Raw genomic sequence first — 13929 nt, forward strand, 5'->3', positions numbered from 1 at the left:
TAATAATTGATCATGACTTTTCGACATATTTATTTTTAAATTTATTTTTTTAATTTATATAATAAAAAAGTCACCAAATTTGGATTAAAAAGTATCTTGATTATTAAAAAAGATAGCTTATATGTGCAACAGATATATTATCTGATGCAATAATTATCGATTTATCACAACAAATGGTAATTTGTTGTCACAGATGGGTTATCTGATGCAACAGATATATAATCTATTTCCATAACTCAATAAAAATGGTTACTGAAAAGAGCTTATCAAGTCATAAATTTTCACAGTAGTAAAAATGTCACCAGTTTGAATGTAATTAATAAATGGAGGTAAACAGTCATGCTTTTTCTTTTTTGAATATGTTTTTTAATTTATCTAATAAAAAAGTCACCAAATTTGGATTAAAGATAAAGATATGATGATTATTAAAAAGATATATGTTGCAAAAAATATATTATCTGATGCAATAGATTGTAGATTTGTTGCAACAAATGGTATATCTGTTATCACAGATGTGTTATCTGATGCAACAAATGTATAATCCGTTGCCATAACTCAATAAAAACAGTTACTGAAAAGAACTAATTAAGTCATAACTTTCCACAGTAATAAAAAAGTCACCAGTATTAATAAATGGAGGTGAACAGTTGCGCCTTTTTATTTTTGAATCTGTTTTTTTTTAATTTATATAATAAAAAAGTCACCAAATTTGGATTAAAGATAAAAATATGATGATTATTAAAACGATATATGTTGCAACAAATATATTATCTGATGCAAAAGATTATAGATTTATTGTAATAAATGGTATACATGTTGTCATAGATGGGTTATCTGATGCAACATATATATAATCTGTTGCCTCAACTCAATAAAAATGGCACCAGTATTAATAAATGGAGGTGAAAAGTCACGCCTTTTTACCTAACTCATTCAAATTCAATCCTCTATAAATAGATTAGGTCCCTCCTTACTCGTTCATTCTACTACACATATCTATTTATTTCTTACTCTTGTCTTTCATATTACACCTTCAACTACTTTCTCTTCAAGGAATTGATAGATTTTCCGTCTCTGGTAAGTTTTTTTCCTTGCTTTTTGTGTAAATATACGTTGTATTACTTTAATTTTGGATTTTTTTTTATTTTTGTTTTTGCATTTTTTGTCAATTTATGCATGTTCTAGATATGGTTGATCCAATGTAGGATATCACTATTTTATGAGATGCCGTACAAGAACTGCAGAGGCAAGTTCATGATATACAGTGGGAGTTGACCGCTGTCAGAGTAAGGACGTTGCGGGAGATCCGCAGGATGAGGAAGGCGCTGCTTTTGCCGGTCGAAGATTGGCCAGCTGGCGATAATAATAATAATAATGAAGATGATAATAATAATAATTAGATTATTTTGTTTCTTTCTTTTTAAATCTATGTATATGTATTTTTATTTATTTTAGTTTAATAGAAAAATTATGTTTGATCAACTTTGACATTTTAATTCATATTTAATTTTTATTCTGTCTATTATCTTCTCAACAAACATATCGACGATTGGACGTAAGTAGTAATTTTGAATCCAGTAGCAATAGCAAGATTTAAGATTTATCTGTTGGGTCTGTGGCAGGAGCTAATTTGTGTTGTTCCAAACAGATTACTCATATGTTGCAACAGATACGCAGTCTGTTTCAACAGATAATTAGTCTATTGCACGACTTTGACATTTTAATTCATACCCCCCCCCCCCCCATCTCAAATTAACCCATCCCAAATTGAGATGACACATTAATTAAGAAAAATAATTAATAACATGCCTAATTTATCATAATACCCCTATTAAATGATGTTTACATTTTAATTTGAAGAAAAAATGATTAATGCAAAGGGTAAACACATGGAATTTTTTTTATCTCTTCTTGATTAATGAAAAAAGACAAGTAAAATAAGAAATCAAATTAGGAAATTTGGGACGATTAATCTGAGACGGAGGAAGTATTTAATTTTCGTTCTGTCTATTATATTCTCAACAAATATGTCGACGATTGGACGTAAGAAATAATTTTGAATCCAGTAGCAATAGCAAGAGTTGAAACATATTGGTTATCTGTTGGACTTGTGGCAGGGGCTGGTTTGTGTTGTTTTAAACAGATTAATCATCTATCACAACAGATAAGGACGGGGGGTTATTTGAGATGGAGGGAATATTTAATTTTCATTCTGTCTATTATCTTCTCAACAAACATGTTGACGATTGGACGTAAGGAATAATTTTGAATCCAGTAGCAATAACAAGAGTTGAAACACATTGGTTATCTGTTGGGTTTATGGCTGGGGTTGATTTGTGTTGTTCCAAACAGATTAATCATCTGTTGCAACAGATAAGCAATTTGATGCAACAGATAATCAGTCTGATGCAATAGATAATCAGTCTGATGCAATAGATAATTAGTCTGTTGCAACAGATAAATCTTCTGTTGTAGCAGATTAATCATCTGATGTATCAGATGAGTGATCTGTTTAAATTATGGGCACTTATGTTGATTCATGATCGAGTTCTATCCATTGTTGGAAAAACAGTAGTAACTGTGTACCCAGATGACAAATTCAAATAAAATTCATAATTTTACTTACTAAAAGTCACCTATGAAGTAATGCCAAAGTGGAAAGTGATGTAGAAAACAAAATTTGACCTAAGAAATTGGTTAGATAGCAGCAGTAGCGGTAACAACAACAACAACAATGGTCGACAAGAAGAAGATGAAGATAATAATGAAATAGAAGATGATGATAATGAAACAGAAGATGATGAATAAAACAGCAACAACAATGAACAACAATAATCATGAAGAGAGAGAAAACAACAACAGATGAGAAGAGTGAGAAACACGCTTTCCCCCCTTTCCTGTTATATTAATTAACATTTGAATCAAAGTGTAAATTAAAAAACTTATGAGTTATTTTTAAACTTTTCCAACTTTCTTAATTCATAATAAAAGTAATTGTCACCTCTATTTAAGACTTACATCACCTACACCTAATTTTAAAACTCTTTTAAACATCCAGGGGAAAATAGTCCTTTTGCTCAGTGGTAAACGAGTTATAGAATAACCCACTGTTTCATCAACTCACCTGCATCTTCACTTTTCACATATACTCCTCCTCTCTAGATATTCAAGAATGCTTGATGTAGCAATTTCAGGTCAATAGCAATTTCAGGTCAAGCTTTATCTCAATATTCATCTTTCTTTAGATGTAGCAATTTCAGGTCAAGCTTTGTCCTTTAATATTCATCTTTCTTTTGATGTAGCAATTTCAGGTCAAGCCATCTTTTTTTTTCTTCATTTTTTTCTACGATATAGAAAGATCAGGACGATCAGGGGCAAAATAATCTTTTTGCCCAATGGTAAATAGTTCTAGAATAACCCACTGTTTCATCAACACACCTTCATCTTCACTTTTCACATATACTCCTCTCCAGATATTCAAGAATGCTTCATGTAGCAATTTCAGGTCAAGCTTTATCTCAATATTCATCTTTCTTTCGATATTGCAATTTCAGGTTAAGTTTTGTCTCAATATTCATCTTTCTTTCGATGCAGCAATTTTAGGTCAATCTTTGTCTCAATATTCATCTTTCTTTTTCTTCTCCATTTTATGTTCTAATTTTTATCTCAAAATTCATCGACTCAGCTATAAACATGAAAACCCAATACATTATCTTCAACCCTTTTTTGGTTCTCCTCAAACAAAAATCTGTCTTGTACGGATTCACTCAATGCTTGCTTCTTAGCTTTTTATATAATTCTAGAACACTCAATTCCTTCCAATATACATTGACTCTCAGGTTTTTCATAACGCTAGAACAACTAGTTCCTTCTGATCAGTTCTTTGTTAATTGGTAAGTTTTTATCCCATTTATTATAGTTTTTTTCCTTTTATCCTAAGTTTTTGTAAGTTTTCTATCTCGAATTTTGTCCTAATTTTCTTCAGATTTACCAATTTCATGCTTAAATTCATGTTGCTCTTCAATGTTCTTCAGTATTGAATTTCTTCTTTTTGTTTATCCTATCTGGCCTAATCAATCCCTTATGATTGATTTTTATTTTTCTTCAGAAAATCGAGGATTACTCTTTCAATTTTCTCCATGTCCGTTTGTTTTGCTCTCTCCCCTACTCATCTTTAACTGACACTGAAATTTTACCATACACTGGAATAAGTTACATCTGCAGAATGTACCTTGTGGTGAGAAATAGTAAAGTTTGCACGAATTCACATTTGGCAATAGATGAATATATAGCAGCATTGTCTTTCTTATAATGCCACAAAATCGATTTTCATACACATTGGGCACCTGCAAACACGTAAATCCATTTATTGTATAAAGTTAATTGTGTTGAGACCACAGTTTGAGAGAATTTTTTTTTATCTACTTAACTAGTTCAATCACATATTTGCCTGGATGACAATTTATTGGAATGTTGCAGTTTCTACACTTTATCTAAGATGCCTCAGGTGAAGGAAATCATTGTCATATGTGATCCTTTTTATCAAGACATTTTTGAAGGTATGGAGATCAGATGTCTTATAGTTGTGTGTGTGCAGCCAATGGAAAAATGTCCAAAAAAGCAATGAATGTGCACTTACCTTCCTTATTCCGATTGCAATTTCTATAGGAATTTGTGCAGTCTCTAAGGTAATTACATAAAGATCCTTCATTTATTTTATAGATGCCAAAGAACATATCCAAGTTGACTTAAAATTTGCATTGCCTGGGAAGGAAAGACAAGATTCTGTATACAGCAGACTTCAGGTACGTGTTGTATGCTATCTCAAATTGTATTAGTCTCATTATTCCAACTTTCAAATACGAAGTCGGTTGTACCATCTCACCGAACCTTGAAATTTAGTTGTAAATTAGCCAAAAAAGTCGTTTATTGCCTCAAAGTAGGCTTGGTTGTTGTGACATTTGTGATATTCGTTGTGCACACTATAGGTGAGTATTCATTGGTCACACTTATGTTTCTTTCTTTTACGTAATTCATAGTACAATTTACGATCTTTGATATGTATAACACTTCCTCTTCTCCCCCACCCTCTCCTTTCTTGGCAAAAACTCATAAATTAATTAAGGACTTGGCAAAACCTAAAACTAATCGATCAAGGACTCAAGTACCGGAATTATTTTAGATGGCATGATCCATAATAATATTTACCTAATAAAATTAGAACAATGCAACCTAATTTAAGTGGAATGGAAATTTCCTACAGGATAGAGTCTTCCTTGATTGAGCTCGATTATTATTGACAAATATAAGGGTACGCACACTGTCACTTGTATAGAGACAAGGACAGAACAAAAATAATGCACTATACAAGAGTCAACAATTGGTGAACATCACTTCAATGTTTAGTCTTGATACGATAACAAAATATCCAACGTGGGGTCTGCGTATAACTTTAGTCTCAATGTAACTGTAAGTATGCTACTTAATTATCTCACTATAAAATTGAATCAGTACTCTTCTTCTATTGCTTTGAAACATATATCTCTCTTATTAAGAAGACAAGATGAATGAGCCTCCAATGTACACTTATCCTTATCCTGCTCAAGGTACTTTCTATTAATCTTGTTATTCAATAATATAACATGATTTATATATTAATGTGTGTCAATCAAGGGGTATGTAGATCTATACATTCAAAATTTTAATGAAGTTCCACTCTCTCGATCTTTACTGATTTATATCTTACGTACTCTATTAGCTGTTGAAATGGATCGAACATAACATTAGTATGTTGATTGGTTTCCTTGATTTTAATTGAATTAATATTACTACAGGTAGTAGGGTATTATCAAGGTCCACCAGTGATGCCTCTTCTTCAATACTACACAGCACCTCCCCCTAGAAGGAATTATGGGTATCTTGAGGGTTGGTAAGTTAATTGTGAATTCAGAAAATTAATTAAAGAGAAAACGAATTAGAGCTAATTAAGATTTCTTATTGTTTGGTAATTAAAAATGATGTTACAAATCAATAATGCAGTCTAGATGCTCTATTTTGTTGTTGGCTCATCGATGAGTGTTGCTGCGACTCTTCCATCATCTTCATCTGCTAATCCGAAAGAAGCTTCTATTTATAGGCGTTGGAGGCCCTTAACCCTTTCTTATTGTTAGTAATATAGGTTAATCTCTATTCATACTCTACCTGTCCTGCTACTTTCTTCAAAGTAATCTTCTGCATTTCTCTTAAGAGATCTATATATATCATTTATGAAATTACAAATGCTTGATCTCTTTGATTATAATTTTTTTACTCTCTTTCAACTTATATCTGATATCGAATATTAATCTTTAATTTGCCCCCTCATTTCAATGAAGTCCATTCCAAAGTTCCAAATCTACACCATCCTCCGGAGTTTCCTTATGAGAACACATTATAAGGTGTTGAAAGAAACCCTTGAGAAAAATGTACCCTCTTTGAATTTGATATGGAACATATTAAGATGTCAATCAAAAGTGTTTCTACAACCACCCCATAAAAGAAAACTTCATTTAAAGAGGTTCAGAAAGATTGAAGGTACACTTTAATAGTTTCAACTTCATCTTGTATTGTTTAAATACCACACATCTTCATCTCTTCACCTACTACTAACAAAACACCCTCAATTCTCAAGGTGTAAAGAAAAAGAGGGTTGATATTGGTTTTGGTTAAAATTTCTGGAGGGAAGAAAGCAATTTTCCTTTTTAAGAGAAACAGATAAGGGGGAATTTGCTTGCGAACATAACATAATTGCAGTAACACAAGGGCCCTCGGGGTCTCCATCATGTATGAATTTCGAATAGGATGTCCTGCACGAGGTAAACTTTCTTGCTAATTTATTTGTATCATAAACCTGGATTGATAATTATATATATATATATATACTTCCTCTGTTCGCTTTTACTTGCCATTAATTTCCTAATTGTATTTATACTTTTACTTGTTATTTTTGACATATTAAGAAAAGACAACTTATTTTCTCCTATTTTACCCTTATTAATTGTCTTTTTCTTCAAATTAATTTCAAGACACAATGTAAACATCGTTTAACTATTTGTGATGTTTAAACTTACGAGCAACTTGTGCATCCAACCAATGAAAGTTAAGAGTACTACAAAAAGAGAATGTTAACAGGGAACTAGTTTGCCAAGTCCATTCATAGAATTAATTTTGAGCCAATAGGATTGTACAGGAAGAAGACAAGTCTTATTGAGTTATATTTTGCATAAATGCTAGTAGTAGTACTAATGACGGGTGAATGCTGCATCCTCCTAGAAGTGTGGGTCAAAAAGATCAAAGATTATAGAAATTTGCTCACCAATTGTCTTTTCCTATCCGTTTATGAGATTTTAGTTCAATGTTTTTCTCCATTCCTTCTTACGCAGATTTTTTTAATTGATAATTGGTGTTTACTTGGTTTTTGAAGGTATGTCAAAATGCCTCCCTATTATATGGTTTTTGGGATATCAAAGGTTGGTTACTAAGCTAGGTATTGTATCTCCAACACATTTAAGATGATAAATGAAGCAGGCTTTGAATATTGAACCTCCCAAATACAATTATATGACACTATTCATTGTGGAGAAAAATCCTTGTGCCAATTTCTACACAGAACAACACTTGAAAAAGGTAAGTGCTCCTCCACTTCTTTGCTGTAATATATCGATATCCTAAGTCATTATGAATATAAATAGGTGATTTAATTTCTGTAAGGTGACAGAAATGGCACGAAATCTGGAATTTTAGTTATTTCTGATGAAGTTTATGCTCATCTCACTTTTGGAAGTAAATCCTTTGTGCCTATGGGAATCTTTGGATCAGTTGCCCCTATTGTTACACTCGGATCCATATCAAAGAGATGGATTTTTTAACTGGTTGGCGACTTGGTTAGCTTATTACAAATAATCCAAAAGGCATATTAAAAGAACATGAGTACTTTCCTATTTAAGATGGTCATTCTATTGCTATCATATGTTTATTTTTGTGGAAGAATTAATTTTAGCTTTCACTTATAAAGCCAAATTTAGGTGTTGAAGAGCATTTCAGCCCCGTGAACTGCTGCTTATCCATTAAGCTCTTTTCTTTGGTAATTTTTACAAGTAGTGTGCTTTTTGCAATAGTTTTCTCTTTCAAAAGAAAATCACTCCGACTAACATTAGACAACAACCAATTGGACTGACACTTCACTCTCAAATGGTAAGTTTAAACAGAATGACACTGAATAACTTACTGATTGTTAGAATATGAGTAGGAATAGGAATATCATATAGAATCCTACTTGGAAAGAGATTGTAATGTAGTGTCCTATTAGGAAAAGGATTGAAATGTAATGTCTATAAATAGGGCCGCAATGTAATAATGTAGTTACAATAATTCAATAATATTTTTTCTCTTATATTTCTCACATGATATCAGAGCCTCTACGATCTTGGTAGAGAATCAAAGAGCTTCGCTGCCAGCGGGCGGCTATAACCCATATATGCCGCCCGTCCAGCCACTGATCATGTTAGCAAAAGTTAGGCCACCACACTTTTTTTCCTACTTTCTCAGATCTAATTTGCATAGTACCGTGCATTTTTTCAGTCTAATTTCTCAAATTTGAGTTGCATAGCATCGTGCATTTTTTGGTAACTCCTTAGATCTGATTTGCGTAGTTCCATACGTTTTTATGGTGGCTCTTCAAATCTAATTAGCGTAGGGTCGTGCCATCATTCTGAATCTACCCATATAAGTTCTCTTTTTCAGTAGAGTCGTGGCGTCATTCCGACCTTACTCATATAATTTCTCTTTTTCATTAGGGTCATGCCGTCATTCCGACCCTACCCATATAATTTCTATTTTTCAGTAGGGTCGTGTCTTCATTCCGACTCTACCCATATAATTTTTATTTCTCAGTAGGGTCGTGTCATCATTCCGACTTATCCATATAATTTTTTCTCAAATGTTGATCACTTTTTAGCCATCAAATCTAATAATCCGGCGCATGTGTATGTTACGGCTAGTTCTTTGGTGACTATCTTGTTCCAGATCTACTCATCTCTTGATTTCGAGACCAGTTTCCGACAATTTTTCCGTGACACATTGACTTTCCGGCCATGTTTACTACTTTTCGGATCACTTTTTCAGTGTGTTCTGTTTTAGTTGAGGTTTCCCCGACGTCCAAAGCAGTCCTTATCAGTTTTCTTGCAGATATCTTCACCAAGTCCCTCACCGATCCTTGTATTAGTTACATCCATAACAAGCTTGGTACATGTGTCTTCTATGCACCAGCTTGAGGGGGAGTGTTAGAATATGAGTAGAAATAGGAATATCATATACAATCCTACTTGGAAAAAGATTGTAATGTAGTGTCCTATTAGGAAAAAGATTGAAATGTAGTGTCTATAAATAGGGCTGCAATGTAATAATGTAGTTACAACAATTCAATAATATTTTTCTTTTATATTTCTCACACTGACATTTGATTCTCTAATGCTAAAGTTTGAACAGATGACATAGAATTTGCATAAGAATGAGAAATACAAATCAATCATAAAACTTGATGCAAATTACTTCACTGGTGAATGTTCCAAGGCCTATATTTGATTCCATTGTGTTTCACTTGAGCTGAGAGTTTATTGGAAACAACCTCCTTAACTTCAGGTCCTTCATAAGGTAGGTTAAGTTTGTGTACACACTATCCTCCCTACTCGTGTGATTATATTGGGCATGTTGTGTTTTTTTAATGGACTGTGATTGAGTGACAGATATTTGTCATGGGTTGGGAGTTAAGGTAACGAGATGCAGTTGCTTGGAGGATTAACTTGAAAGCAATATGGGAAAACTAAGGAGATTTTGATGAATTTTCTTATTGAATCAAAATCCATGGAGCTTTTGATTGCAAAAAAAGAAGAGAAAGTGGTGTAATCTGTGGAAGGTTCTTGATGCAGTAAAAGCAGATTAGGGTAAATTAAAGTGTAGCTTCAAAATAGAATGTCATATGGATCTTTGATAATCTGTCATGTAAAGTCTTTAATTGTGACTGACTGGCGCTCTTTAGAAGGAGGATAAGATTATTTTCTAACAAAAATGGTTGTATGTTGTAATCTTGTGTTTTCTTGTTTTCAGGTCATAGATTCCATCCTCGGGTATCTTAATATAACTTGTGACCCTGCAACCTTTTTTCAGGTTTGCTCTTGATAGTGTTCTCTTCTGCCTGCGTTCTTTAAGAAATTTAATACCTGTTATTCTTTTTAGCCACACATTTGATAGGATGCCCCCCTGAAATATGAAATGGAGTTGCCAAAGAACTGAATTTTGTTTTGGTCTAACAACTCTTTGCATTATGTAAACATATTTCTGGTTCTTATTTGAAAGCTAACAGAATAGTGATTTAAGAATTTAGTTGTATAGGTGTAATTGTCTACATCTCTTACTGAGGTATCTTGTTTCTTTTTGTTCTTACTTCGACAGGGGGCAATTCCTCAGATCCTTCAAAAAACAAAAGATGATTTCTTCTCTAAAATAGTAAATATGTTAAGAGAAGATGCAGATATTTGTTATGGTAGAATCAAGGATATTCCTTGCATCACTTCACCAAGTAAACCTGAAGGATCTATGTTTGTGATGGTAAGAGAAAAATGAAAGCTTAATTAGCCATTAGCTTGTGATTAGAACATGTAATCAATAGTCTAATGGAGGTCTTTTCCGCCCTGTAGGTCAAGCTTCATTTGAACCTTCTCGAAGACATCGAAGATGACTTGGAATTTTATTTCAAGCTGGCTAAGGAAGAATCTTTGATGATTTTACCTGGTAAAAGAAAACAGATCTCTTACAAAGCTAATAAAGTTGTTGAAAACAGTAGATAGGTTTTCTTACTCGAACAAATGTCTCTTTCGCGGAGGACTATCTTTTCAAATTACATTATTTTTTTGACGTCTTGGAATATTTCTCATATGCTTTTAGTCATTAGAGAATTCGTATTCACGGGTCATAATTAGATTCTTTTATCACGCCAACAAGCCTTTAATTGCATCTAATTCAGAAAGTTCCCGCGGGACAGACAGAAATCGTCCATACATATAATATCTGTCAGGCTAGTGATCACTTAGGGTGATATATAGTTTAGTCCAACCATTAAAACTGAGGTATATTCATGTCCGAGTATCATTGCGGCTGATGCAAAGGCAGACATTCGTCAAATTTTATTAGACTCCATGAATGTGCCATCTTGTATGAACATGAAATTTGTGTAGTTTTTGTGTTGGTGCATTGATTCACAGCATGAACAACATTTCCTATTCAAGTAGTCGTAATTGATCAATTACCTGGGAACTACCACATACCCATAAATATAAATGTACCATGACATATTAGTGAAGTTGGTCTTTACAAGATTTTGGACTTTAGCGTGAATCCCAAAACAATAGTATTTCATTATGTAACTTTTGCAGCAAAGTGATCTAGTGTGTAAGTGAACTATTTGCTTATCTAACATTCCAAGTCACTTTATGAAATGAATTATTAATGCTTACGTATTTAGGATACTGTAAACATGGTTGATTTTTAATAAAAAAGTCAATGTGAACTCTATTTTTGCTGGGATACTACTATCTCGTATTAAATGTTGATTGCATATGGAGGAACCATCTCAAAGGGGAATAGTTAGCTTCTGTAGTTTCTTCTATCCGTCTCACGTTTTGGAGAGGAATTTACATACAAGTTAATGACTAATGTAGATGGATTCATTTACATTTGTATGCTGTGGATATCAAATCATCAGTGTTTAAACGATAGTTACTTAAAATATTTATCATGCAGTTTAACAACCACCAAAGCCTTTGGTCTTAGGAATAGAAGAGGTCGAGGCAGTACCAAGTAAAGCATAATATCAAGTAAAAAATATAAATACTAAACCATAGTGCGATATTATGGTAAACCAAAAGAGAATAACAACATTATGCCTTCTTGTAATTTGTACGGGAAAATAATTTGAATATTATTATTTTTATATGGAGCATGGAGTTTGGTCCCGTGCATAGTACGAGCATAACTATCTAGTTACTACTGTATAGAAAGATGAATTAGGATTATCAAGGGTAATGCGGTAAATTCACACTAGCAAATATCCTATGTCTGTGACTCTAGAATCATCATCTTCCTCATATTCATTCTGCACAAACAACAAATATGCTATTTTACTTTTCTCCATAGATCAACAATGGAGAAACTCTCTAATAAGTACATTAGAAGTACTCTCTCACAAGTAAGGATCTTTGTATAGTTATTTGGTAAGTTTCATTTTTGATGTTTTCTCTTTTCTCCGCCGTCTCTTCAATTGTTCTTTGTAAACACAGGTCGTTGTGGTGGATGTTGCTGTGTGTTTTGGTATTATTAAGGAGTTGAGATATGTTTACGCTTCATCTTAGTCCTAATTTTCTGATTGTTTCTTTTTTAGATTTGGTGGGTACATAATGAATGATTTTGTAATTTCTTTTTGGATATGCACTTGCTGATCTTCTAATGATTTTTCGATGGGATAGTTTCGTCGTAGTTATCATAATATCGCACTATGGTGTAGTATTTATATTTTTTCATGACCCTTCGCCTTCTATGTGTTTGACAAAATTCCTACAAGCTCTTATATGTAGGTTTCCGAACTTCCTTACTGAAAATGTATGTTGTTTGACCTTGAAGGATGTGTTGTTCGTGGACAGTAGTGACCCCTGGAATCCCCACCTTTCGATACTGGGGAAAGTGAAAAAAATGCTTCATGAGATTCATAGAGTTCTGAAAACTGAGGGCATAATTATCTCTATCACGTTTGGCCAGGTAGTAAGAGCAACTTTAGGTTTATTTTTTATTTGTAAATAGTAAGAACAGCATGATGTAACCAAAAACTTATCTCTTTTAATTCATACCTTTTCTCACAGCCTGGTTCTTCCTAATTCTGTTGCTATATGCTTCTAAATTGCATTTTGCTTTTATTGACCATCCACATTTCAGCAGGTGTCATTCTTTAATCATCCTGAGCTTACCTGGTCTGTTGAGTGGAATGCTTTTGGAGAAACATTTCACTATTTTCTCTACATCTTGAAAAAGGTTAATCACAGGTCCAGAAAAGTTGTCTCACTCTACATGATGTTTGCCTATATTCATTTTTCTCCAGACCCATCAAACCTAAAGAAAATATGGATTTAAAATGGTTTCACATCAAGTTAGATACTGAATGCAAGTACTGAAATTTAACTGTTAACTTGAAGGTGTTAGAGCTATAGCTATTTTGTCATCCTTTATCTCACCAATAAAAAAAATTTGATGATTACCTCTTTATGTAATTTTTGTTTGCTAACCGTAACCCTCCCAAGACCCACTTGTGAAATTTGTGGGATTACACTAGGTATGTCATTGTTTACTATCTCTGTAGCAAAAACAATTATAAATTACATGTCTTGTTTGCCTTGAAGTGTCAAGTTACTATGTGTCCTCCCTGTGAAATTCTTCTGCTTTATAACTATTACTTTTTTGAGACTTCGTAGTTCATATGTATGTTTTTGAGTTTACGTACCTTATTAAGAAGAAAAATATATATGTTCTTGTGAAGCTCTGTTTCTCTTTTATGGATGTTTTAAATCCTCATCTTTGGGTTAAACCAAGTGAATAGTTTCTTTTGTGCTTTTCAAATTCTAGCAACAACTATTACAACAATTATGCCTCAATCAACGACTACTATATTTTTCAAGTTATAGATGAAGTTAAAAAAAAATAAGAACTTCTACTGTTGATTTGCAATTGTAGTGTTAATCTGGCCTGGATTTGTTTTAATTATGATCATAATTTGGTAATTCCTTTGTGATTGGGGCTTTGGAGGTAACCTTCCAGCGACATGTCAGATTTCTTGCTACTAAAGTCTGA

At 32.9% G+C, this 13929-nt stretch overlaps 1 protein-coding gene across 1 annotated transcript; it reads left to right on the plus strand.

Moving 5' to 3' along the window:
- The first annotated feature begins 2748 nt into the window (after window positions 1–2748).
- On the plus strand, window positions 2749–13512 carry LOC107853524 (nicotianamine aminotransferase 1). Its single transcript, XM_047396316.1, is given in 13 exon segments — window positions 2749–3194; window positions 4480–4559; window positions 4723–4805; window positions 5835–5929; window positions 6040–7771; window positions 7774–7895; window positions 8039–8122; window positions 9064–9133; window positions 10088–10203; window positions 10489–10644; window positions 10734–10827; window positions 12712–12846; window positions 13024–13512. Coding segments are annotated over 8 exon segments (678 nt in total). The 5' UTR covers window positions 2749–3194; window positions 4480–4559; window positions 4723–4805; window positions 5835–5929; window positions 6040–7758; the 3' UTR covers window positions 12735–12846; window positions 13024–13512.
- The last annotated feature ends 417 nt before the right edge of the window (window positions 13513–13929 follow it).

This window comes from Capsicum annuum, chromosome 9 (genome assembly GCF_002878395.1).
Source record: "Capsicum annuum cultivar UCD-10X-F1 chromosome 9, UCD10Xv1.1, whole genome shotgun sequence".
Taxonomy (NCBI): domain Eukaryota; kingdom Viridiplantae; phylum Streptophyta; class Magnoliopsida; order Solanales; family Solanaceae; genus Capsicum; species Capsicum annuum.